This window comes from Fundulus heteroclitus, chromosome 8 (genome assembly GCF_011125445.2).
Source record: "Fundulus heteroclitus isolate FHET01 chromosome 8, MU-UCD_Fhet_4.1, whole genome shotgun sequence".
Lineage (NCBI taxonomy): Eukaryota > Metazoa > Chordata > Actinopteri > Cyprinodontiformes > Fundulidae > Fundulus > Fundulus heteroclitus.
In genome coordinates this window covers 8,741,435-8,765,101 of record NC_046368.1, presented here as the reverse complement: position 1 = coordinate 8,765,101, position 23,667 = coordinate 8,741,435, and the positions used below count along the sequence as shown (strand labels likewise).

The following is a 23,667-nucleotide window of genomic DNA, read 5'->3' as shown; positions in this document are numbered from 1 at the left end:
CATCTGAACTTAATGGGTTTGTCTACATTCAGACACTACATTATTATTATTATTATTATTATTGTTAGTAGTAGTAGTAGTAGTAGTAGTAGTAGTAGTAGTAGAAGTAATAGCAGCAGCAAGGGCCAATAATCCCACAATTGTGTTAAATAAGTATTTATATATGTGATAATTTTGATAAACTATATAAAAAAATTATCTGAATAATTAAAAATGAAAATTGTATAATTTAGCATTTAATGCATAATAAAAACATATAAATATATATAAATAAAATATTAATTTCACGAATTTCCTATATTATTCCTAAATATGTTTTTTACACATATTTGCATAAGCAATAACTTAAATAAAAGTGCAAGAAAAAATAATGACAACAAATGTATCCAAATTCAAATGGACGTTTTCATTATCTATAAAATAAACTGTTATATAATATAATCAACCAGTTTGGTAAATAATTACATTACAGCATCATAAGTTAAAACTTCAATGCATTAATTGTTATTATTTAACAATCCTGTGATAGGACTATGAAAACAATAGTAAAGTAAATATTTCAAAAATATATGTATGATTTTTACATAATGAATGCAAACTTTATTCAATTGCGTGTATATTTAATTACTTAAATATGCATTTGATTATTTAATGTAACATTTAAATGATTATAAATATAGTTTTTGATTTATTTATTATTTAATAACTTCTTTTTCTCAACCAAGACACTGTTGGACCTTAATCTAAATCATGACTATGGAATAGAAACACTCCTGTGGATGTGTTTAAAGGCAAACCGAAACGATCCCTTGACTGACATCACGGAAACATCCAAAGAACCGGTCAAGATGTCAGGAAGGAAGCTGTGGACCTACACAAGTCTGGTTTCCAGACCCCTGAAGGTGTCACCTGCATCTGGTCAAACAATTATATAGCAAACAGGAACCCTGTGGAAGTGTCCAGCCGTCACACTGTTTGAGAACAAATAGGTTCTGTGTTTCAGAGATGAACGTGTTCCAATGTGAAATCTGCAAATCAACACCAGAACAAACACACGAGACCTTGTGAAGAAGAACACATCGTTGTCCACACTGAACTGAGTCATGGCTGAAAGTGAGCGAAAAAGAAGACATTGCTGCAAAAACAACATAAAGAGCTGAAGTACAGCTTCCAAATGCACTTGGGGACAAAGACCGTAACCTTTGGAAAGATGTCCTGTGGACCGATAAAACTAAATAGTTATTGGCCAAAAGAATCATCATCACCTTTGGAGGAAAAAGATAGATTAACAAGCCGGAGAGCAGCATCCCAACTGTGAAGTACGGAGGTGGCGGAATCATGTTGTGTTGATGTTTTGCTGCAAGAGGGACTGAGTAACTTTACAAAGTAGATGGCATCGAAAAGAAAGGACATTACACTGAACATTTTCAAGTGATCAGCAAAAGCGGGGGCACAAATGATTCTTCCAATGACTCCAAGAATGCCACAAAATTAGTTGCAAAAGGACAAAAACGTCAATGTTCTGTAGTGGCGATAACAGAACCCTGATGTCAGTCACATGGGAAATTTGTGGTCAGTTTCTAAAAGAGCAAGGCAGTCAACAAACCTGACTCTGTGACAGGTGAGAGAACTGGTGACTCTGCACCAGTTCTGTGAGGAGGAATGGGCATAAATAATACTAGTAAAATTAATACTATATTCCCTAAAAATATTTCTCATTATTCCAGTGTTTAGCAAATACAACTCATTTTAGTGATTCTAACTGACTGAAAGTAAAAGTTTAGTCTAATCTTATGTCAGACATTGAAAAAATGCTTACTGTCATACGCACACGCAGTATCTATTTGTTTGTTTGCTTCATATATAAACCATATAACCTAAATCCTCATCTAATGACTTATTTATGTAATAAACGGAGGCACTTTTGTTCCTTTGCTTCACAATCATGCCATCTTTCAGTGTGAAAAAAAGAGAGCCACTCCCTTTAGCTTTTCTGCAGGAGGGACTCGCTTTCTGCTCCGTTACAGTGCAAAGCTCTCTGGGAAATGTAGTCCGGCCAAGTTAACTGACTATGTCGGATTAAACTTATTTAATTGAGTGTCTCTCGTTTGCACACGTGCAGATTTAAACAGCAGATGGCTGAATGAGAGGGTTGCGCGTAAAATACGGACCAAAGGAAGGGCACGGCATTAGAAACCGGACAATTAGAGGGAAATTACCCGTTTATCATCCAGGTTCTGGAGCGCCTCCTTGCCCGTGCTTTCCCTGATCTCAACCTTCCTGGGCTGGGAGATGTCGCTCTGCCGGTCAATGACTCTGCCGCCGGCGCTCCTGCCTCTGCACGCTGACAGCGCGTCAAAGTCCAGCGTCTTCGCATCCGAGGAGCCCTCCACCGGGCAGAACACGCCACAGAATTTCTGCCTGGGCCTGGAGGGGCTGTCAGAGCCCACGCTGTGGAAAAAAGGTGACACTTCCCCGGCGGTTGACATTTTTTTTCCTCCCTCCTGCACAGATGCTGCGAGTCGCTCTTGTTCTTCAGCCTTGTCGCCTTGTCTCTCTTTCTTCTGCTGGACAGCCGCCGCCTTGAGTCGGTTGCAGAGCGCAGGTGGTCGCACACTGTGACAAAAGGAAAACTGCGTGGAGGGTTAATGCAGGCTGAAATCACTCCCCCGGCAGAAAATGGAAATGTGATTAAAGAGGAGGAAGAAGAAGAAAAAATCCTCGGCTGCTGAAGCGATCTCTGCAACAATCCCGAACTGCTTACTCATCTGTCTAAACAAACCCGCATCATAAGGTGGGGAGACCACAGCGCGGCTTTGTCAAATAAACGATCCAATAAGATCAGGGAGGAGGATTTTTTTTTTCTTCTTCTTCCCCTTGATGAGGAATTACCTGTAGCTGGTCCAGAAACTAGGTGAAGTGGATCAAATCTGACGGGGCTGTTCTCCAAATCCACAACATGTTGGGATCCCGAACCTGCTGAATGGACCAATCATAACCTGTCTTCTCAGGTCAGAGAGCGACCAGGACCTCGGAGAGTTCCTCGAAGTCACACCCAGTCCCAGAATGAAGGGCGCTATCCCTTCAGTACCACACCCACACTTCAAACACGCTGACTTCCACACTCACACACAAAAGTTTTGGCAGACCTTTCAACAGATTCCAAAGAATCCAGCTGAAAACATTGACTCCTATAAAAGGTTGGAAAGTGTATCAAAATCATTGTCTTCAAAAAAGTAAAGCCTGCGACTGTCACCAGAACAGTTTTCTGAATCATGAAAAACTTTAAGTCTTCAAGACATTCAAGAGAGCCTTCACCTACTGAAGTGAGGCACATCATTTTGTTTGCACTAGTGCTGCGTTTGCTAAATATCATCAGTAGGTAGATGTGAGCAAACAGTGAGGGTCGATGACTTGGTAGACAAGAATTAGACAAGGGTAATGACCTCTGTCCAAGACAACGGTCAAGCACAGATTGAAATTAGTTTGAGGCACCAAACTGGTGCAAAGTTTTCCTTTATCTAATGACACTTTTTTTCCTTTACCTGCTGGCTTAGCTGCAGACTTTGGCTTCCAACTGCTGCAAACTTTGCTACAGAGCTATCTTTAACTTCAAGCAGTGGCTAGCTATGCTGAAGTGCTAACCTTACTTTCAAATATTAGCAAGCTACGCTGTGTTTAATATTAACTTAAAACGTTAGCTATCTGTGCTACAGCGCTAACTTTAACGACACGTATTAGCCAGCTCTGCAGCAGTACTACCATTAACCAAAACTATTAGCTATCTAGTGCTGCAGCGCTAACTTTAATTTCAAATATTAGCTAGCCGTGCTGCAGTGCTAACCTTGACATCAATTAATATGGCACAATCCATCTGTACTCAGAGTTGAACATTTCTACTGTAACGACCCCTAAAGTCAGAATTACGAGTAGGAAAGTCAATGCAATAAGACAATACCCAACCGCCACATTCAAGTTGGCTGCTTCTCATAGCAACATTAACATACTTTGATCATTTTTAGCAGTTCAATATTATTTAGCATTTAGTCAGTCCTACACATACTACTTTTCAGCGTCATGAGACAGGGTATTTCAGTGCTGCAAAAACAGAATAGCGTTAGTGTCATCGTTATTGTTCTAACAGTAAAAGAATCGCCAGTACGGGGCACAGTTAACCAAAAAGTTAGCTTCTCTAACTAATTTTCCACAAACAAAAACATTAATTTTACCTCCAACAAGATCAATGATAAATAGAATGTTAAATAATTTGAGGAAGCTGATGTTAGCTGTTAACCACCAAACCAACAGCTGTCAGTTTGTGTCACACATCTTCAGACAAAGGTTGCTGCATGCACATACATGCCCCATGATGAACTTGGGCAGCGCTGCGTGTTTCGGGGGATAACTGTTTTAGTTCACGATAAATTACTTTTAAATTTTAAATTTTCGATGACAGTGGAAGCATTTTAGAAGAATAATATATTAATATATATCAATGTGAGTGTGGGCTGGAAGCCAGCGTAGCTAGTTCCTGCAAGGGAAACAAGCAACCAACAAACAAGCCCAAAGCAACCCGCCCCCCGTCCCCCGTAAACACACACAGTTCCCCCACCCACTCTCTAATACAGGGCCCGCTTGTAAACAGCATAAGTGAAGTGCTGGTGTTTTGTACAAAAGTGTTAACAAAATAAAAGAGTCCTGCTGAGTCACACGGTGACCCAAAAGCCCAGCTCCAAGTCCAGCCTCCTTTCACCTCATTCAGTGCCGGTAACGAACCCAGAAAGCTCGGTTACACTACTAAATAAAAGTGACTACGATTAGACTTCTGCCTGAAGGGTTTAAGAACCCAAAGCAACCTGCTTGCGCATATAACAGAAGATGTCCCCCAGCAGCGGATACCAGCATCTGTGTTGTTGAGCAATAGGAGCCAACAATATTAAGTTCACATCATAATAAAAAGAAGAAAGATAAGAACAAAAGAGCAGAGCTATTAACATTGGCTCTTTGTGGAGCCGTGATTGCTACTGCTGTACAGAAGTCTGTGAGGATGTGTAATGAGAATCAGGTCAGTGACGTAAAGGGCGAATGAATATTATGTGAACGTTAGCGTACTTAGAGGTATCAAAACTCAATAAAGTGGAAGCTAAGTGGTCCGCAAACAAGTTTCTAAACTTAGCGATAACGATAAGGCTCTGAACGAAAAGTTATCTCAGCAATTATCTATTTGTGGATTAGCACAACTGTGCCTACCGCTAATAATCACCATCTATTGTTGTTTACCATTTCATGTTCAGTCAAACAGTTCAGCGTGGATTAAAAAGAGACAACGATTTTGCAATAAAATGTGACTTTAAAAGATATTCTGAGACTGGGGTTGACTGAAAGTACGTTTAACAACGGCTTTGGTGCGAGCGTCCATTGCTTTTCCAAATGTGACACAAGTGGGAAACTGGAAAGCAATAACTTGGAGATGACGTAATCTTTCCAAGAGTTCCAAGGTAAATGAAACACACCATTTGCTAGCAGTACTGGAGTGCTAACTTTAACCTCAAATATTTGGCAGTAAATGGTAAACAAAAGGTAGATAGATTTCTAGTGACACTGACCACTCAAAGAGCTTTACACTTAAGTCATGTTGAACCAATCGCACTAACTAACATGCACGCATTTATACACTGATAAACAGATCAGTGGGTAGCTTCGGGTTGAGCTACAGAAGGAAGCTGGAACTGAAGCTTTGTCATACTTAATGCTTCTTTGACAAATTTTAATATCGGACTAAGTAAACGTCAGTAAATACAAAAAAGCAAACAAACAGAAAACAACTTGTTTTCAGAAGGGTATTTTATTTATTAATGGAAGACCAGGCTATTCTAACCAACCTTGCCACATCCTAGGTCTTAATCTGAGAACCCTGGGGCCCAGTTTATCAGCCTCAGCTTGATAAACTGTGATTAACTATAGGCCAAGTTTATTTATAAAACACCTTTCAGTAATAAGACAATTCAAAATGATGTACATGAACAAAAAAAAAAAACAAACAAAGGAAAGAAAGTATTACAGAGATAGGAAAAACATTGCATTGGAACAGCAGCAGCAGGTCTGATATATAAGAAAAGTTGGACTACAAACTTCAACATTAACAGTCAAAGGCAATTCTAAACATATATTTTAACCTTGATATAAAGAAACTCAGGGTTTCAACATTTTTACAGTCCTTTGGGAGTATGTTCAAGATAGGTGGAGCATTAAAACTAAATGCTGCTATGCTATAAGATATAGCAAGATAAGAATGGTTAACCATCAGTCAGGTTTTGGCTTGTGAGTTTTTGTTTCATATTTGTATTGCCAAGTTTCTTGTAATCATTTAAAGTGGTCTTGATACATAATTTCTAGTAATGCTAAAGATCTGTTTTTGGACTTTGTTTTGCATTCATTTTCAGTCCAGTACCTTAAAATCTGGTTAACTTTTTGGTATAAATAAAGAGTTTCTTTAAGTTAAATCTGTCTGTAAATAAACTGGGGTAGCATGGCAATCAGTAACCGCCTACCCTAACAAATGTTGTCAATGTCTGAGTTCCATTACAGCAGACAAAAGCTCTGCTTTACAGGAGGCCATGAAAAGTGTGTTAGCAGGGAAGCCATGCCTGCCCAGTTTCCATAACAACGTGGTGGGCAGCTAATGGTTTTACCGCTACCATTAAAGCTCCCGGGGGATTTGTGGGGGAGGTCGTTTCTGCAGGGAAACATGACACACATCTGAATATCAAAGGTGGATTTTGAACAGTGGGGAAAAAGTTATGGATTCAGTCATGCCCAAAGGGTCAGAGAGGACCACCAAAGTCCCCATTTTTTTTTTGTCCCAGACAAAAGAAAGCAAATGGTTGTTGGAGCAGAGAGAGGCAAAAGTGTTGGATATTCAGAGGGGAAAGTTGGCAGCAAGCCCAATACATAGTTGGAAGAGAGGGAGAGTGTGCACGCTGCAGAGGAAGGGCACGGCCCTGGCATCCACAACAGATGTAGGACAAATAGTGACAAAACAAGACATGATCCTCTTATTAGAAGTGTAAACAAAGAGACCGTATGTTGAGTCTGAAGGTAGATAGTGAAGTCACTCAGCATAGAAAATCTCTCACAGAGTAGTTTTGTTTCTATAAGCAATGATGAGGGGTTGTAGTTTGGCTATTGTATCTAAGGTTCCCCCTTATTATTTCTTTAAATAGTTTAACACAACAAAAATGGTACATAGAAACAAACAAAGCCGTCTGTTTTTGTATTAGACCTAACAAAATTTAGTTAGCTGCTATACAGGAAGACAGATAAAACAACTGCTTAAAACGTTTCCATAAAAGTTGTTTATGTACAAGCTAATGTAAGCATTGCAGCACAGCTAGCTGCTAGTTTCCAAGTTTATGTTGGTACTGCGTCACAGTTTGGCTGACACTCTTTTAGTTCGTTCTGGTTTTATTTGAGTATAACTAAAATACTTTTCAGTGTCTCGTAAAAGTATTAATACCCCTTGAACATCCCAGGCTCAAGTCTTTTAAGGATTCTAGCAGATGTCCTCCTAGTTAGCATTAAGCTAGCATTAACACTGCAGCACAACCAGATATGGTTTGAAGCTAAAGTCGGCACCATAGTACAGATATTTGCCATTGGAAGCTACGGCAAAAATCACAGCCAGCGCTATGGGGAAGTAATACTAACACCGACGCACAACCATATGCTATTGTTGAATAGAATTTGGTTGACAATGTGTAGTGGCTAGAGAAAGCTAACCTTAGCACTGAAGCACAGCTAACAGCTATTGAAACATTCGGTTAGTGCTGCAACGCAGTTAGTCAATTTTTTAGCATTCTTGAAGTTAATGCTGGCAATGTGTCACGGTTAGTGGATGAACACTAACGTTAGCAATGAAGCACAGCTAACAGCTGCTGGAACCTTAGGTTAGCGGTGCAGCGCAATTAACCAATTTTAGAAGCTAACCGTAGCATTACAACACAACTAGGCGCTATGCGGCACACTGCACCCTGAACACACCATCTCTATGGGGAAGCATGGCAGTGGCACCATCATACTGTGGGAATGCTTTTTTTTTTACTTAGCAAGGACAGGGAAGTTGGTAAAAGTTGCTGGAATTACGGGTGGAGCTACATTCAGGGCAATGATAGGAAGACACCTGCTAGTAGCCTTAAAAGACTTCTATGATGTTCAAGAGGTATTAATACTTTAGCAAGACACTGACAAGTATTTCAGTTATTCTCTCTAATGCGTAGAGAACGATATCCAGAACAAACTAAAACAGTGTATGCCAAACATTTACTGAAACCACTGACTTAAATATGTAAATCCTTCCTTCTTTATCCCAGACAACTCCCTTCTCTTTTCAGTGTTTTCGTCTGTCAGTGAAAGCTGAAGACATGAAGGCTCCCCACCAGAGAGACGGAGCCGGCCACCACCCTGTAACCCATAGTAACGCCATCAGCTGCAGTGGGAGGAGCTGCAAGTCTTTAAGCGTCGGATTGGCCGATAACAGGTGTCCTGACATTCCATATAGGGAGGAGAGGGAGAGGAGGGAGCATTGTTCAAAAAGGAGCTGTTTTCAGATGACATTTACAGTTTTGATTCGATTGATCTTTATTTATTTTTGTAGCCATATCTCTGTGGTCTTAACTCAGGATGAGAATCGTGCAGAATGGCCTTAATGATTAAACGTTTCCCACACATGAGACCAAGAATGATCACTTTTGGATAACTGAAAGGATATTGGGGCACATAGTAGTGCAGGTTATCGACCACCGGAGTGCAGTGCTTCCCTCTAAATTGAAGGTTTGCTCTGGCTTTCTGTGTTCAAGGTTGGACCTTTACTGAGTAATTTATAACAAGTCCCAAAAATCAGCACTTAGGTTCGTGTTACGTGTTCTAGCTCTGGTTTCAAGCAGCTATACACACCCAGGATACACCGTCAACAGCATATGTTATTTCCTGAAGAGTTTTTAACTAAACGCAGCTATTCTGCTGGGAAACTACAGATGCATCTTGATAAATTACAATACTGTGAAAAGCCTAATTACTTCAGTACTTTTGCTTAAAAATGGGAACTAAATGTTTATATTCATTGCACGCACAGTCATCTTTTTAAAGTTCAGTTAATGGTGATGATCATGGTTACAGCAGTGAAGACCCAACATTCAGTTCCTCAGTAATTTTTTAAATAACACGGGCCAATAAAAAAAAGGTTTAATTTCGCTAAATTCCCCATCAATATGCATAAAGGGGAAAACTTACATTTAATCGACTGATCACTAGATAGAAAAATAGTCCAGCTCTGTCGCAGCTGTAATTAATAATTTCTAGAGATACACAAAGTAGAACTCCATAATACTTGATAACACACACAGAGCAACCAAGTTGTGCACTGGGAAAAGTGAACCAGGGCCGCTGTCAACTTTTTTAACATTTCATTTCTACTTAACACATAATAATCTGTTTATTGGGTTGATATTTTTCCCCTAAACATTACACAACTATTTGATTTTAATCCAACAAACACATTTTCTACGTGTTAACTGGAAATTAAATGGTAACATGAAGTGGACAACTGCCCTGGTTCGCTTTTTTGACTGTTACTAACAACACCTATTGGTGTTGGGATGTCTTTAGAGTGAAGCCAACAAAGGTAGCAGTTTTCATTATTAGGCATTTTAAAATGAAGTCAGAGATGCAAGAAACCGTTTTAAAAGGATTTTTTTTTTAAGAAATGTTAAGAAATTTAGTTCGTTCAGGCTGCTGTAGAGTGATAGAGAGCAAGACTTCAGCAGATAACATGGAGGCTGAATTTGTTAAGATTTCCGTTTTATCCTTTCACGTTTTCAACCTGTGTTGTTCTAGAAAACATACCCTGCAGGTTCTTTACTGCAATTCAAAATGTTAAGTCACTCATGATTGTTTTAAAACATCAAAAAGCTGTATTACAGAATGCTCACTCACACGCAGTGAGACATTACGAATGCTCCTAAAATGATTGACAGTAACAATAAAAAAAGCTTATATATATATGTATATATATATATATATATATATATATATATATATATATATATATATATATATATATATATATTTTATCATTATGAATGCAGTTTTCCCCATCTTATTTTATTGTTGAAGAGAATTTTGAATCAGACAAAATTGGTATTGATGGTTTAAAGTTTTACAATAACTGAAGACCAGAAATACACCCAAATCCTTGATGTCTCTCTAAAGAATCTTGCAAAATTTTCTTTAACAACCCCCAAAACATCAAGTCAGAAGAACGTTTTCACTCAGCTCGTGTTTATTGACAAAATGTTTATTAATGTCTTCAATGTAGCAGGAAAACAAATTAAAGCAGATGTATCGTTACGAGAACTATTTTCAGACCATCTCATTCCTAAGGAGGAAACCTCTTTTCACATTTCTCCGTCTCTTCCATCAGTCCCTGACCATCAACAGAAACAAGCTTTATTTCCCCACTTTTTTAACATATTTGTGTTACGCTTGATTCCCAATGTGTGCATTTACAATCTCTTCGACAGCAGGGGGCAAGGGGGAAACAGACGATTCAAAACAAGCACCAGGAAAGAATACAAAAATGTAAGGTTTAAATGCAGCATGAACAAATACAACCACAAACACAGGGGGCTGCGAATAAAAACCAAACCGGAGGTTAGCATCTGCTGGTTGTTAAAAGGTTTTAATGGAGAGGCATGCTGAGGTTTTTTTTGTCTTTGCTTGTATCGTGAAATCAGACACCGAGATTTTTCAGGGAACAGGGAAGTTCTTGTTTTCCTAACAAAGTAAAAAAAAATAAAAATAAAAGAACGGGGAAAAATTCTATCTGTTTCCTGCTAAAATAAAACGGATCTGCTGATGCGGCAGGGAAAACCCGCTGTGCAAATAATTAACAGGAGCATCTCCACAAATTAAACACTGTTACAAAGTTAACATCAGTTTCTGTTAATTTGGATGATTGTGACTTACAGCTAACAGAAACGCAAAATTTAGCTCCTCAGAAATGTAGGATATTAAGACCAATAAAACATATTTAAATAAAGAAATGGTTTGTTATGACCTACAGAATCAGTCCTCCAGCAGATGGTGACCCTTCACAAGCAATAAGCCACAAAAGGTCTTTGATAGTGAGGTTAGGTGCTCACAGCGGGTTGTATCCGAGCATCTTAAAGGAAAGTTTAATGGAAGGAAAAACGTGAGAGGAAACGGCACACCAGCAACCTGGATTGTAAAAAAAAAAAAAAAAAAAAAAAAAAAAAAAAAACCTTATCATTGGGTTTAGCAACTCCAGAACCCGATGATAGAAGGATCCTAACTTGGCTAAGGCAAGAACGACTGGACTGTGGTTCAGATGAAAGTAAATGTTACATTTTATTTGGAAATCAAAGTCCCAGAGTCTGGGGAAGAGTGGAGAGCAGGGTTCTCCCTAAATTTCCTTTCCAAAATTACATATTTTTGCCCAGACTCTTCCATTTCTAGACTTCTTATGACTTTGCTTATGACATTCTAGACATTTGAGAAAGAAATGTATTAGTTTGTGATCTACAATCACTTTATTTGTTCTCTAAAGAACAAAATTGGTAGTTTTAAAGCTTAGATCCACAGGCTCAGTTCATCTAAGGTCTGGCGGCCAAATATGAATAAAAAGGGTTTTTTTATTCAATAAGTCTGTACGTTTTGTGATAATTTACGGTTTTGTGACTCAAAATTCTAAATGATTATTAGAACTGGACAAATACAGAAGTTATAGGGTAAAAGTGGATACTTTTTGATCGATTCAGGAGTTTATCTTTTAGGCCAGGGGTTCTCAAACTTTTCGTGGCCAGGGACCCCTTAGTAGCAGTAAAAAGTTTCCAAGGACCCTTCTTTAGATTCTTCATCCTGTTAAATCCAATAGGAATTATATACGCTTTTAAAAATATATAAAAATACACCTAATATTAGAGATTTGGTAGAGATTAGATCCTCATTCTTCTTAAATATTTGTCCATTGTGTTACTTAGCACAATCCCGACGCATCCGCAGCAGTGCCTCCTCAGGCCAGACAACGTGTGTTTCACGGACCCCCAACCCGCGGTTCGCGGACCCCCGGAGGTCCGGGGACCCAAGTTTGAGGCCCCAGTTTTAGGACACTGAATAAAGTTGAATAAGTCTAGAATGTCACTCCTTTTTTATCTAGATCAAATCGGCGTCCATACTTTTCCGGGCTTGTTAAAACTGAGCAGCCATCTACTGGTGTTGGTCCACTGTGTTTTCTCAAGTCCAAAGTCACAGCAATACAGTTGGACCATATTGATGTATCAAAAAAAACGTTTTAATGCACTTATTTAATATTCTAATTTCTGGAAAACTTAATTTTACTTTATTTTTTTTAAATCAGCTGTGAACAACAATCATCCAAATTTGCAGAAATAAACACATCATCCTGTATGAATCCTAGGTATTTAATTTAGGAGTTTCTGAAATTCATTTGTGAAATGAATTTCCTGAGCTGCATACGTGGTTCTTTGTGGAAAAGTTTCTGTCAGATTCCTGCTTCTCTGGAGCGGCTGCAGTGCAGACATGACAAACCCCAGAACATACCTTCTTCTGATAAACCTCACTGAGGCCGCAGTTTGACGCTGGGTGTCAAACTTTGTGGACGAGCTCCAAATATTTGAAGCCTGCACACCTGCTGCTGCGGCTCTGCAGCGTCACGCCGGTACCGCCGGTTTGTGCTCCTCCACGTTTGCACAGTTCAATCATTTCAGCTGCAGGTTCACGGAGTATTTCACTGTTTTTCTCACACGCCGGAGTGCAGGACCGTTGCTTTCCTTAAACAAAAGCATCTCTAAAACAACACATTCTTGAGGAAAGTCCTTCCTGCTTCTCGTCTCAGAACTGGATAAGAGTAAAAAGGTCACGTTGGCTGTTGTCTAAACGTCTTTATAGACAACCACTGGTTGCAAAATAAATAAAATAGACATTATTAGCTAAAGGAAAAGAAACAAAATGGCCACTTTCAGAAAAGAAAACGCCGTGATCACATTTTCAGCCTGAATTTGGTCGTGATCGAGCGCTGGGCTACTTCACGCAGGTGGCACAATCTCTGGTCAGTCTCTGTGTTCAGATAATCACATGAGGGAGAAAGAGGAGTTTAGTTTAATGCTGCAACCCTCCCGCTTAAAACCCGCCCTTTAGAAACTTTAGAAACCCACTCACAGGGACAACATGATCTCGGTCAGTCTTAAAAAGCTCCAATGAGTGAAGGCTACAGACAGTTAGAGGGAAGCCGATTAAGAAAAAACAGAAAGAGGAACGTGGGGAAAGAGGGGTTAAAAAAAGCAAAGTCATATCTCAGGGTGGGGGGGTAGGGGAAGGAGGAGGCAGGCAGGAGAGAAAGGGGGATGAGAGATTGGCATTCTTCTCACAACAGCAAAACTTCCTCCACAAACAGCTCGTGGCAACTTCTCAGGCACTTTTCTTCCGTTTGGGGCTCAGAAAGAGCTCGTGGGTGGCGTGGTCAACCTCTTCCCGATGTAGACGCTGAGAAGAAGAGGGGAAAAAACGTCAAGAGACAAGCCCAACCTGTTAAAACATCAAGGCGAAGAATGATTCACTTACAGAGGAGATAGTATATCCCCCCTTCGCACCTACCAGCCCCCCCAGGGAAATGCATGCTAATCTTTTCTTACACCAACATCAGATTAGGACTGTCGCTCCCACTGAATCATCTACTTTTTCCAGAGTGTGATTAAGCTGCTGCAATAACTGATTATGTATTTTAAGCCTTTAAAACTTCCTCATCAGGGGCACCAATCACTGTTAATAACAAAAGGCCCCACATTGAGCACCAGAGTCTTCATATAGGACATCCAGCAGGCTCATTGTTTTAACTCCTTCCTTTACTTCATTCATCATCCTGTGCAAAGCACGGCTGCCCGTTGACTGATTTAGATTGTTCCACCACATGTTATCACCAACTGCAGCACACCTGCTGGCTGGGGCAGCAGGTGTGCTGCAGCGGCTCTGCTGACAGGAGCTGCGCGGCTCCCCCTGCTGGCAGAACTGGGAGATGGCCGCTGGTTCAGGTTAGATGACGGGATGAGCAAAGATGGCCGGCTGCATGGCAACACAGACGGTGGAAAACGGTGGAAATAAATAAAGTCCTAAAATAAAAAGAGAAATATAAAGAGCTGCTAGCGTATTAAGAAAAAAAATTCCAAGCTTGGGTTCACAGTAAAATCCTTAAAACCGGGACAAGAAGGCAAAATGTGGTTCTGGAGCAACTGTTGGCACCAAATTATATATTAACAAGGCCAGCCCTACAAGGCCAGCCCTACAGCTAACACCAACCAACATCACTGTCCTGTTGGGAAATGATGACTTACTTTTCGCTTCTTTCCTGGGAATCCTGTGTTTGTGTCGGAGGAGGGATCAGCTGTTGCAAACATATCATCCATATAATGGTAAAGTTAAGATTCATTATTTGTTCTGCAGTCTTTTGTGATGACCCACAGCTCATTTTAAGGCAATTTAAAAAATGTTTTTACCAAAAGCTTTGTGAGATGTCATTGAGACAGCGTTAATGGGCCCAGTTTTCAGCTGCCATTCAGTCTATTTATACTTGGAGAAAGCAGCGGTGCGATGAGACGTTGTCAGTAACCAGGAAAACACAAGAATGCTGTTTTAAACGTATTAGTATTCTCCAATCAATCAAGTGGAATGGATTATCTCGGGAAAGCAAAAGAAACCGCACGGGGTAGTCGTTTTTCTGTAAATGTGGCGGGTCTTATCAGAAGTCGGGGGGGGGGGGAGAGACATGTCCCCTTCACACATAATTGTTGCGAGGCCCATGCTGTGGATGAGAGTGGTCAACAAAGGTGACAGAAGGAGGATGTGTGGTTCCTACCCCAGGCCCAGAGCGAGGATGTGCGATAGCAGCAGCGAGGGGATGAACACTTTGAGAAACTCAGCAGAGAAGATTCCTCCTTTCTTCATGGCCCCCGTCTTCCTCATGCTGAGCGTCACCGAGCGGCGAGGGTGGCGGAAATGAAACTCCCTGGAAAGATCAGAGACGCTTTAGAGGCAGCGCAGCATCCGGCGACACGAGCTGTGTGGAAACGCGGACGCTTGTTGCTTCCAACGCCGCTGTTTCAGCCGCGCTGGAAGCAGAATTGTTATCATTTCTGGTCAAGGCTCTTCTTTTCTCAGCAGGGCAACACTCTTTCTTCCTTCAGGCAACAACATGGCAACAGGCAATGAAAAACAAGTCATTAAAAAAATGATCTTACATTTTGGCTGACAGACTGACTGACTGATGGGTGGATGTTCTATAAAACTTTCACGTTGACGGTGAAACAGAGAACAGAGTTTGGACCCCTGAATAGTTTTTCACGCTAGACCGCATGGGAACGCTGCATCAGCATTAAACACAGGAGCAACTCGACTTTAGACAATAGCTAGAACTGCTGTGACCGACTGATGTAAAGCTGCTGCTGCTGCTGCTTGACCCCAGTTTGAGTTTACGACAACAGCAGCAATTATAACTAAGGAATTAACACAAACGTGTGACAAATGATTCAACATTACTCCAACATTAATGGTAGGATTAGGAAACAATTCTGAGTCGGCGTATTTTAATGAATTTGGATAAAAACGATTTCCTGGAGACGAATCAGTTAAACTGAACTCCAGCTTGGGCTGAGATGTCTTTGTTAGGCTCGGTGCCTTAATGCGGTCGAAGCCGAACTCAAACTCCCAGAAAGCACCACGGTTTGATGAGATTAAAGCACCTTAGCGCCATAACGACCGTCTCCTTTGCACAAACGAGGCACTGAGCGTTGGCATGGACACTGGCGGCGAGCTGAGACTCACTTGGGGGGAATGTTTTCCGGTCGACTGGACCAATCAGCGACCCAGTCTGCGTCCTTCATCAGGATGTCCATGTCCCTGTCCTTGTCCAGGACGTCGTCTTCAGACTGAGGGGGCAAACAGGCGCGTTACTCTGCAAGCTCGGCAAACAGAAGTCGCCGTGAATGTCTGCTTACATGCGTTCTGCTGACTCGGTCCACAACAAGGACAAGAACAGAAAACAGACAAGAACACAACAAATCTAGGATTACTGCCAAGATGAAACAGGAGACCGAAGCTGTGCAGCTCAGATAATTAAATAATATTAAAGATAAAATCAGGTCTCTGTGTGACTGAGGTCTCCATGGAAACTACACCCGGGCAACGTGAGGCGGCTCGGAGGCGGCTCTGACCTGACTGTCTCGTCTGCTGGTCGTGTCCACGTCGAAGATGATCTGTCCCTCGTCCTGGGGGGAGTGGGGCCGCGGGGGGCTGCGCGTTAAAACGTAACACAAACCAGAGGCTTCGTTAGCAAAGCAATGAGCCTAAATGTGGTTAGAGACTCTGACTGTATGAAAATGTTTAGTAAAATAAAAATACTACAGCTTCACTGGTAGACCATGACTACAAGCGTGCTGCTTCTGTTGTCATAGAACGCTCTTAACGGTTTACTTAATAGAGTAATGTTTAGCTTAGACTGAGAATTATCTAATATATTGGTCTGAAAAGTGATCTAAAAAGAAACTATTCACCACATTTTGTTCAACTTTACTTAAAAAAGGTCAGAATAGATATATATATATATTTTTTTTAAATAACTAAATCTGGCAACTGTAATAATTATATTCTACATCAAAATCTAAATACAGGACCCCCAGTAACCGTTAACATGTGATAACAAGAGATTTATTTCACGTCAGTCAACTAATTTTAAATGTTAAATCTGTCTAAAAGAAACACAAATGGATCAGTTGCATGTTTCTCTGTAGGATAGCATAGTGTTATCATGGTGGGCTCATACACACACAGTTCTGTAATAATTCAACAGTTCAACAAAGCTGGCAAACAGCACAACAACAAAGCCAAACATAAATGGAGGAAAAAGTAAAATAACTCAACAGTAATCGGGGAAATATTGTAAACCCAACGTTTAACTCCTCTAGTTCACAGAATTTGTGCAGAATAAAAATCCAGCTTTTGGTTACAAAAGCTCTAAAACACTTAACTTAGAGCATTATGTTTCTAAAAAAAAAAAAAAATCCCCTGCATAACCTTTGAGATCTATGATGATGTTGTTGTCCAGAAAACGGTTCTGTGTGGATTCAGGTTGCTGATTCCGTGTTCCTGATCCTGAAAACATCCTAAGACGACTCACTGGCTGAAAGTCCAGCTTGCTGATAAGGTCCGCTTTATCATGGTTACACAGCAGCACATGATGCTGTGTAACGGGAGGAAGGGTTGGACATTTTTAACGCATTAACTATAAACTATAAGACAAGCTGTGGCACAAAAGCTTTTGTTTCTGTTAGAGCCAAAAACAAAACTTAACCGAGTGTCTTCTCTGATTTCAAACCGGTTCAATGTGACACAACCCGCTTCCCCACTAATGGGCTCCTGCATGTTCCAACCGTCACTGAACAGAAATAGATCTATAGATCAATGTCTCTCAGGTTAAATCTTCTATAAATATAAATGCAGTCCCTGGACTTTATGACAGAAAACCTTCTTCTCTCTTATTTGATCTTTAAAAAAGGAAAACAAAACTGTCTGGAAAACATGGAGGAATTTTGGTTTTCATTGAAAGCAAAGTCAGAATTTCAGATTAAATTTTTTTAATTTTGCTTTCCTTAAACAATTAATTTTAGATATTTCTATTGTCCTATCGGTCAATTAAATTTTATTTATATAGCAGCAATTCATGAAACATGTTATCTCAGGGCTCATTCCAAAGTCAAAATTCAATCATATTACACAGATTGGTCAGACAAAAAGTTTCCTCTCTAAGGAAACCCAGCAGGTTGCATCAAGTCTCTCCAAGCAGCATTCACTCATCCTGAAAGAGCGTAGAGCCACAGTGGACAGTCGTCTGCATTGTTGATGGCTTTGCAGCAATCCCTCATACTGAGCATGCATGAGGCGACAGTGGAGAGAAAAACTCCCCTTTAACAGGAAGGAAAAACCTCCGGCAGTTTAAATATGGACGCCAAAAGAAGAGACTCAGAGGATGGGTGGTATGATGGATAAACTGGACGAGTGAAATACAGGAAGTTAAGATCAACAGATTATTTGATGGATGGATGAACGGACCGATGGAGATTTTCTCCTCCCTTTTCCTTTGTTAAACCTAAAAAACAAACCTTTACTTCTCCACATGGTTCAGGACTGTACAGGGAGCCTGGGACACTGATCAGCAGAACAAACAGGAGAGGTCTGAGGAAGCTGTTCTTCAGGGTACCTGTCACAGGAGGAGTTGCTGCGGCTCGACTCGTGCTGCGCGTCCAGCAGGATCTTCTCCATGTCTCCGTTGTGGATGGAGGAAGACGACGGGACGTGCTCCAACCCCCCCACTATGGCCTCCTCTTCCTCCACCTGAGGGAGAGGCAGCAGGCCCGGGCTGGGCCCAGCCGTTAAGGAGGACTGAGCCTGAAGATTTCGGTTCATCTCCAACTCTACCCAGGACCCTGTGAGAAGAAACCAGACGGGTCATTCATTCATTCATTCCTTAGCCGTGTTTATCTTTCATCTGTTTTAAATTAGTAAAGAGATATCCGGTGTGTAACTGGCGGTTGAGCATACCACCAGCTCAGTTTAAGAGGATCTATCCTGATACTCTGGAGCGCCAGGATGACACACATTATAGTCCAATCAGGGACTTCTGATCCGTTTGTTGTATTAAGTCTGGCGGCTTCAGAATTTGCCAGAGGAAAAAATGGATATAACTGAATGAAGTGTGGGTCAAACACAATACAGATCAGTAGTATGATAGTATTTAATGCATTCATCTGAAAATTATTACTAGTTTATTACTTTTATAAACTAGTCCATGCATTTGTTACTTCTATTGTAATTCTTTACTATCAGGAAGTCCATAAAATGCAGTTCAAAGTCTTCAGTTGATCCAAAACGCTGCAGCAAGAGTTCTGATGAAAATCAACAAGAGGGATCATATTTCTCCTAATTTAGCTTCCCTTCATTGGCTTCCTGTTAAATAAAGAATAGAATTTAAAATTCTCCTTCTAACGTATAAAGCCCTTAATAATCAAGCTCCATCATATATCAGAGCTCTGATTACCCCGTATGTTCCTAACATCGCACTTTGCTCTCAGACTGCAGGTCTGCTGGTGGTTCCTAGAGTCTCTAAAAGTAGAATGGGAGGCAGATCCTTTAGTTATCAGGCTCCTCTCCTGTAGAACCAACTCCCAGTTTTGGTCCATGAGGCAGACACCCTGTCTACTTTTAAGACTAATCTTAAAACTTTTCTTTTTGACAAAGCTTCTAGTTAGAGTGGCTCATGTTACCCTGAGCTACCTCTATAGTTATGCTGCTATAGGCTTAGGCTGCTGGAGGACATCAGGGTCTATTTCTCTAACGCTGCTGAGTTCTCCTACTGTTCTCCAATCTGCATTGTTTGTTGTTATTTCAGCTTTTAACTTTTAGTTCTGTCATTTTTCTCTTCATAGAAGGTACACCTGGTCTGGTGTTCTGTTAGCTGTGACATCATCAGGGGAGGCAGATCATCCTCTATTACCATCTAACATAGAAAGTACTCCTGGGTCAGGTCTTCTGTGCTTTCTGTGTCTCTGCTCTGTCTTCTCTAAGCCCCACTGGGTGGAGGCAGATGAGAGTTCACACTGAGCCTGGTTCTGGTTCTGCTGGAGGTTCTCCTCCCTGTTAAAGGGGAGTTTTTCTTTCCACTGTCGCTTTATCCTTGCTCAGTATGAGGGATTGCTGCAAAGCCATCAACAATGCAGACGACTCTCCCTGTGGCTCTACGCTCTTTCAGGAGGAGTGAATGCTGCTTGGAGAGACTTGATGCAACCTGCTGGGTTTCCTTAGAGAGGAAACTTTCTGACCAACCTGGAGGATCTGATGGAATTTGACTTTGGAAAAAGACTTAAGATGACAGGTGTTGTGAATTGGCGCTATATAAATAAAACTGAATTGAAATTTTTGGTGCTTTGTGAATGAAAGGAAAACCATTAATATAAACTGTTCACTACTCATTAGGGTCAATTTCAAGGGAGGTAACAGATCCCCAAATGGATAATAAAGGCATTAAAATGTACTTAATCCATTTCAATGCCCATGCGTCTCTTAGAATAAATTCTTATTAACATCTCAAAGTATTTCTAAATTTCAACGTGGCCGGACACAAAGACTGTGGGGCTTCTGATAAGATTTGAGCCATGATACTTGAGTCAATAAGACAATCAGTCAACATCCTGTTTGGGGAAAAGGGCAATACTCGCCAAGGAGCAGGACTGTTTCACTTGCATCTCCGAAAACCAGCAGCAAAGTTAATACCAACGTTTGTCCTGTGTTACATTTCTGACGCAAATTTAAAGAGTGATACAGCCCATCCTTTTATCCGTACAAGTCTTGACAGTAAACTGGGTTTTGCTAAGGCAATTTGGGAAAGAAAAAAAAAAGGGTATTTTATTATTCAGAGGGCCAAAGGGTGGGTGAGAAATAGACCAAAATGTCCAAAGTCTTTTCTTGTTCCTGAGCTGGAATAAAGCAACAAGACGGACAGCCAGAGACGGACAAGGATCTATTTATTGCAGTGTGATGAGCTGGCTGTAAAGGCGTGCCTGTGTATGCAGCAGCCAGACGTTGGCTGAGCAATATAACTCCCACCGGCTCGTACGTGAGCTCTGGCATGGACCCGCAGCCGAGAAGGCACAGCCCGTCAGAGTAACATTACAAATATAGAGGAGGAGGAGGAGGAGGGGGACGGCTGGCTTAAAATCCTTCACCATCACACAGCAGCAAAACAATGAGGAACACTCCCAGAGCAGGTCCCACCACCCTCCCTGTAAATGAGTAAGCAGCATAAACAGGAAGCGTGCCAGAAACACTGGAGCAGCTCATCAGGTCAGCGATGAGGCTCGGCCTGTGGATTACAGACCGCGGGCCGTTGCGTTTGCTCAGAGGGCTCAGCCACATTGCCAAGGCGCCCGTGATTCTGGACATTCTGGCCAGACAGACGATATCAGCTGCTGGACGGGTCCAGAGACACGACGCGACCGCTCTCTCTCTATCTCCTGAGGAACAGAAACTGGACCAAAGTGGAAGAGAAGAGCTGAATAATAAGTTTTCTTTGATGACAGAGCAAAGAAAGATAGGAACCATCTGACCCTGCTCACAAGTTTAACAGAATAAAATAAGCCGTAAGGCCACATAGAAACAAGCTGCATGTGTTTTACAGCTGAATAAAAACCTTCCGTGTCGTGCTTACAGATATCTGCAGAGTCACAAATCATTTACGCCGCTTCCCTTTTCTCACCGGTGCCTTTAAAAATATTCATACCCTCATACCCACTTCTTCATATATTGTTCAGTTATAACCACGAAAGCCACGGCATTGGGATTTTAAGTCACAGCCTAACATAAAGTAGTGCACACTTATAATTGGAAAGGTATATGGAGATTTTCACATAAATATGAAAGGTGTGCCAAGCACTTAGTATTCAGCTCCTATGAGTCAGTGCTTTGGAAAGGCTTCTGCCATTGCAGTCAAAGCCTCAAGCAGCTTTTTTAACATCTAAAAATGGCATATTTCGCCAGGTCTCCTTCCAGCAATAGTTTGGCCAAGTTGGATGGAAAGTGTCTGTGAACATCAGGTTTCAAGTCTTGCCACTCATTCTAAAATAAATTGAAGACTCGACTTTTACTGGGCCCTCTACACATAATTATGCTTTAATCTAAACCATAGATTGCAGCTCTGCCGGTATGCTTGGGGTTGTTGTCCAACTGGAAGATAAACCTCTCAGAGGGAACGCGTCCCAGCAGCACGACACCATCACCATGCTCTACCGTGAAGACGGTGAGTCCAGGGTTACGTTGCTTAAAGATGGGATCCATTTACTAACACTGTGACTTCAGAAGAGATTGGTTGCATAATGAAATGTCTCTTTAATTAGACCAAAACAAAAAAAATTTCTTTGTAAAAACATCTTGCTACAACTCAAATATTGTCATCAGTATGGATTACCCTAACTCTATCCACCTTTAACTAGTGAGGATTATGATACTTCCCCCACCTTTATCATATGTTAAACTTTTATGCCATGTTGCTATGACCATAAATAGCAGGCTATGTCACGGCCTCCCCTCATGGTGTTGTAAAACTTATCCCAGCCTCTGTAGGCTGGGTCCCTGCCAAAAACAGAGCAGCAGTGTGATGTAATGAATACCTTATTGTTTATGTCCCCAACGCTTTTATCTTACATTTAGCGCTCTAATATATATATATATATATATATATATATATATATATATATATATATATATACACATACATATATACATATATATATATATATATATATATATATATATACATACATATATATGTGTGTGTGTGTGTAATATTGCCTACAACTGTGTGATCTACTGTTATTAAGTGTTTACTACTAAAGATTTGCGTCGATTTCATCAAATTGGACATCCTTCATCTCGGCTTGTTGACCAGAACTAATCCCGCCCCCATGCCTCACCGGGACGTCCTGATTGGTTCGCGCTTCGGTCACTCAAACGAATTGAAACCCGATTGGTCCAACGACTGTCAATAAACACGGAACATAACGTTCTGGGTCTAGCCCCCTTCGGTGAAGCTTCGCTTGAAAAAAATAAAACTACTGTGCAGATTACAGCACTGTTGTTGATACAATCCTAGTTATAGAGGACTTTTATATAACACCACGGTACTCTGAGTAGTTAACAAAGCGGAAAGGAACAGCGTTGTGGTTGTTTTAGGACATGGGTTAGTAGCAGTTAGCTTACCGTTAAGTCCCGAGTCTCCGTTGTTGTCTGTTGAAGTAACGTTAGCCGAGTCGGACATTCTGGTTCCTAGCTGGGAGGGATGGTTGCATTAAGAGCTCAGGCTGCCCCTGTCTCTACACATTCATACGAGCTGTGATTTAACCAAGCAGAGGCGTTGTCAGCCCTGGGCAACAGAATAAAAAAAACAGAGATGCTAACCCGAAGCACCGCTAAACCCGTTTGTTTTCGTAGGGTTAGCTGGCCTACAGGCAGCAATAAGGGCTAGCCAATCACAGCTCCTCGGGGGCGGGGCAGTGGTGTGACGTCACGCTTTCTCCTTTACGTAACGAGTTAGAAAAAAACTTGTGAGGGGATGTTACAAAAACGAGAGAATGGCAAGCCAATTTATCATACATTATATATATATATATATATATATATATATATATATATATATATATATATATATACTATTTTTAAAGGAGGAAAAGTTTATCACAAAATAACAATTAGGTAGTTAATAAAAATGACAGATTAGTCTACACCTGCGGAGAGCCGGTTTATCAGTTTTCCTCCTGTTGATCAGCCTGGGGTTCTGCCCACAACGTCCTGTGTCCACTGCCTGTACATGTCATCCTTGTATGCACATCTAGATTGTTTTCTGTCTTGAATTAACGCGGAAGCCTTTATTCATTTAAACGTTAGAGTCCATTATAACAGCAGGGTTTCTGGCATGCCCTGTGGATTTTAGCCGAACGATAGTCTATTTGAGTGTAGAATTTCTACCCTGCATTTTTG

At 40.9% G+C, this 23,667-nt stretch overlaps 2 protein-coding genes across 2 annotated transcripts in view; both read right to left on the bottom strand.

Annotated features, from left to right (window-relative positions):
• Nucleotides 1–2,775, bottom strand: part of dpysl2b (dihydropyrimidinase like 2b) — a 38,677-nt gene extending 35,902 nt beyond the window's left edge. Inside the window, exon 1 of the mRNA XM_012864187.3 lies at nucleotides 2,220–2,775. Within this exon, the coding sequence (XP_012719641.1) occupies nucleotides 2,220–2,489 (270 nt within the window). The 5' untranslated portion in view covers nucleotides 2,490–2,775. The remainder of the gene's footprint in view (nucleotides 1–2,219) is intronic.
• An 8,065-nt stretch (nucleotides 2,776–10,840) lies between these two features.
• On the bottom strand, nucleotides 10,841–23,156 carry bnip3lb (BCL2 interacting protein 3 like b). Its single transcript, XM_012864196.3, has 6 exons — nucleotides 22,891–23,156; nucleotides 18,341–18,566; nucleotides 16,299–16,377; nucleotides 15,910–16,013; nucleotides 14,945–15,094; nucleotides 10,841–13,578 (listed from the first exon to the last, which is right to left on the bottom strand). The coding sequence occupies exons 1-6, from the start codon at nucleotides 22,946–22,948 to the stop codon at nucleotides 13,530–13,532; spliced, it is 666 nt and encodes a 221-aa protein (XP_012719650.1). The 5' UTR covers nucleotides 22,949–23,156; the 3' UTR covers nucleotides 10,841–13,529.
• Between the last annotated feature and the right edge of the window lie 511 nt (nucleotides 23,157–23,667).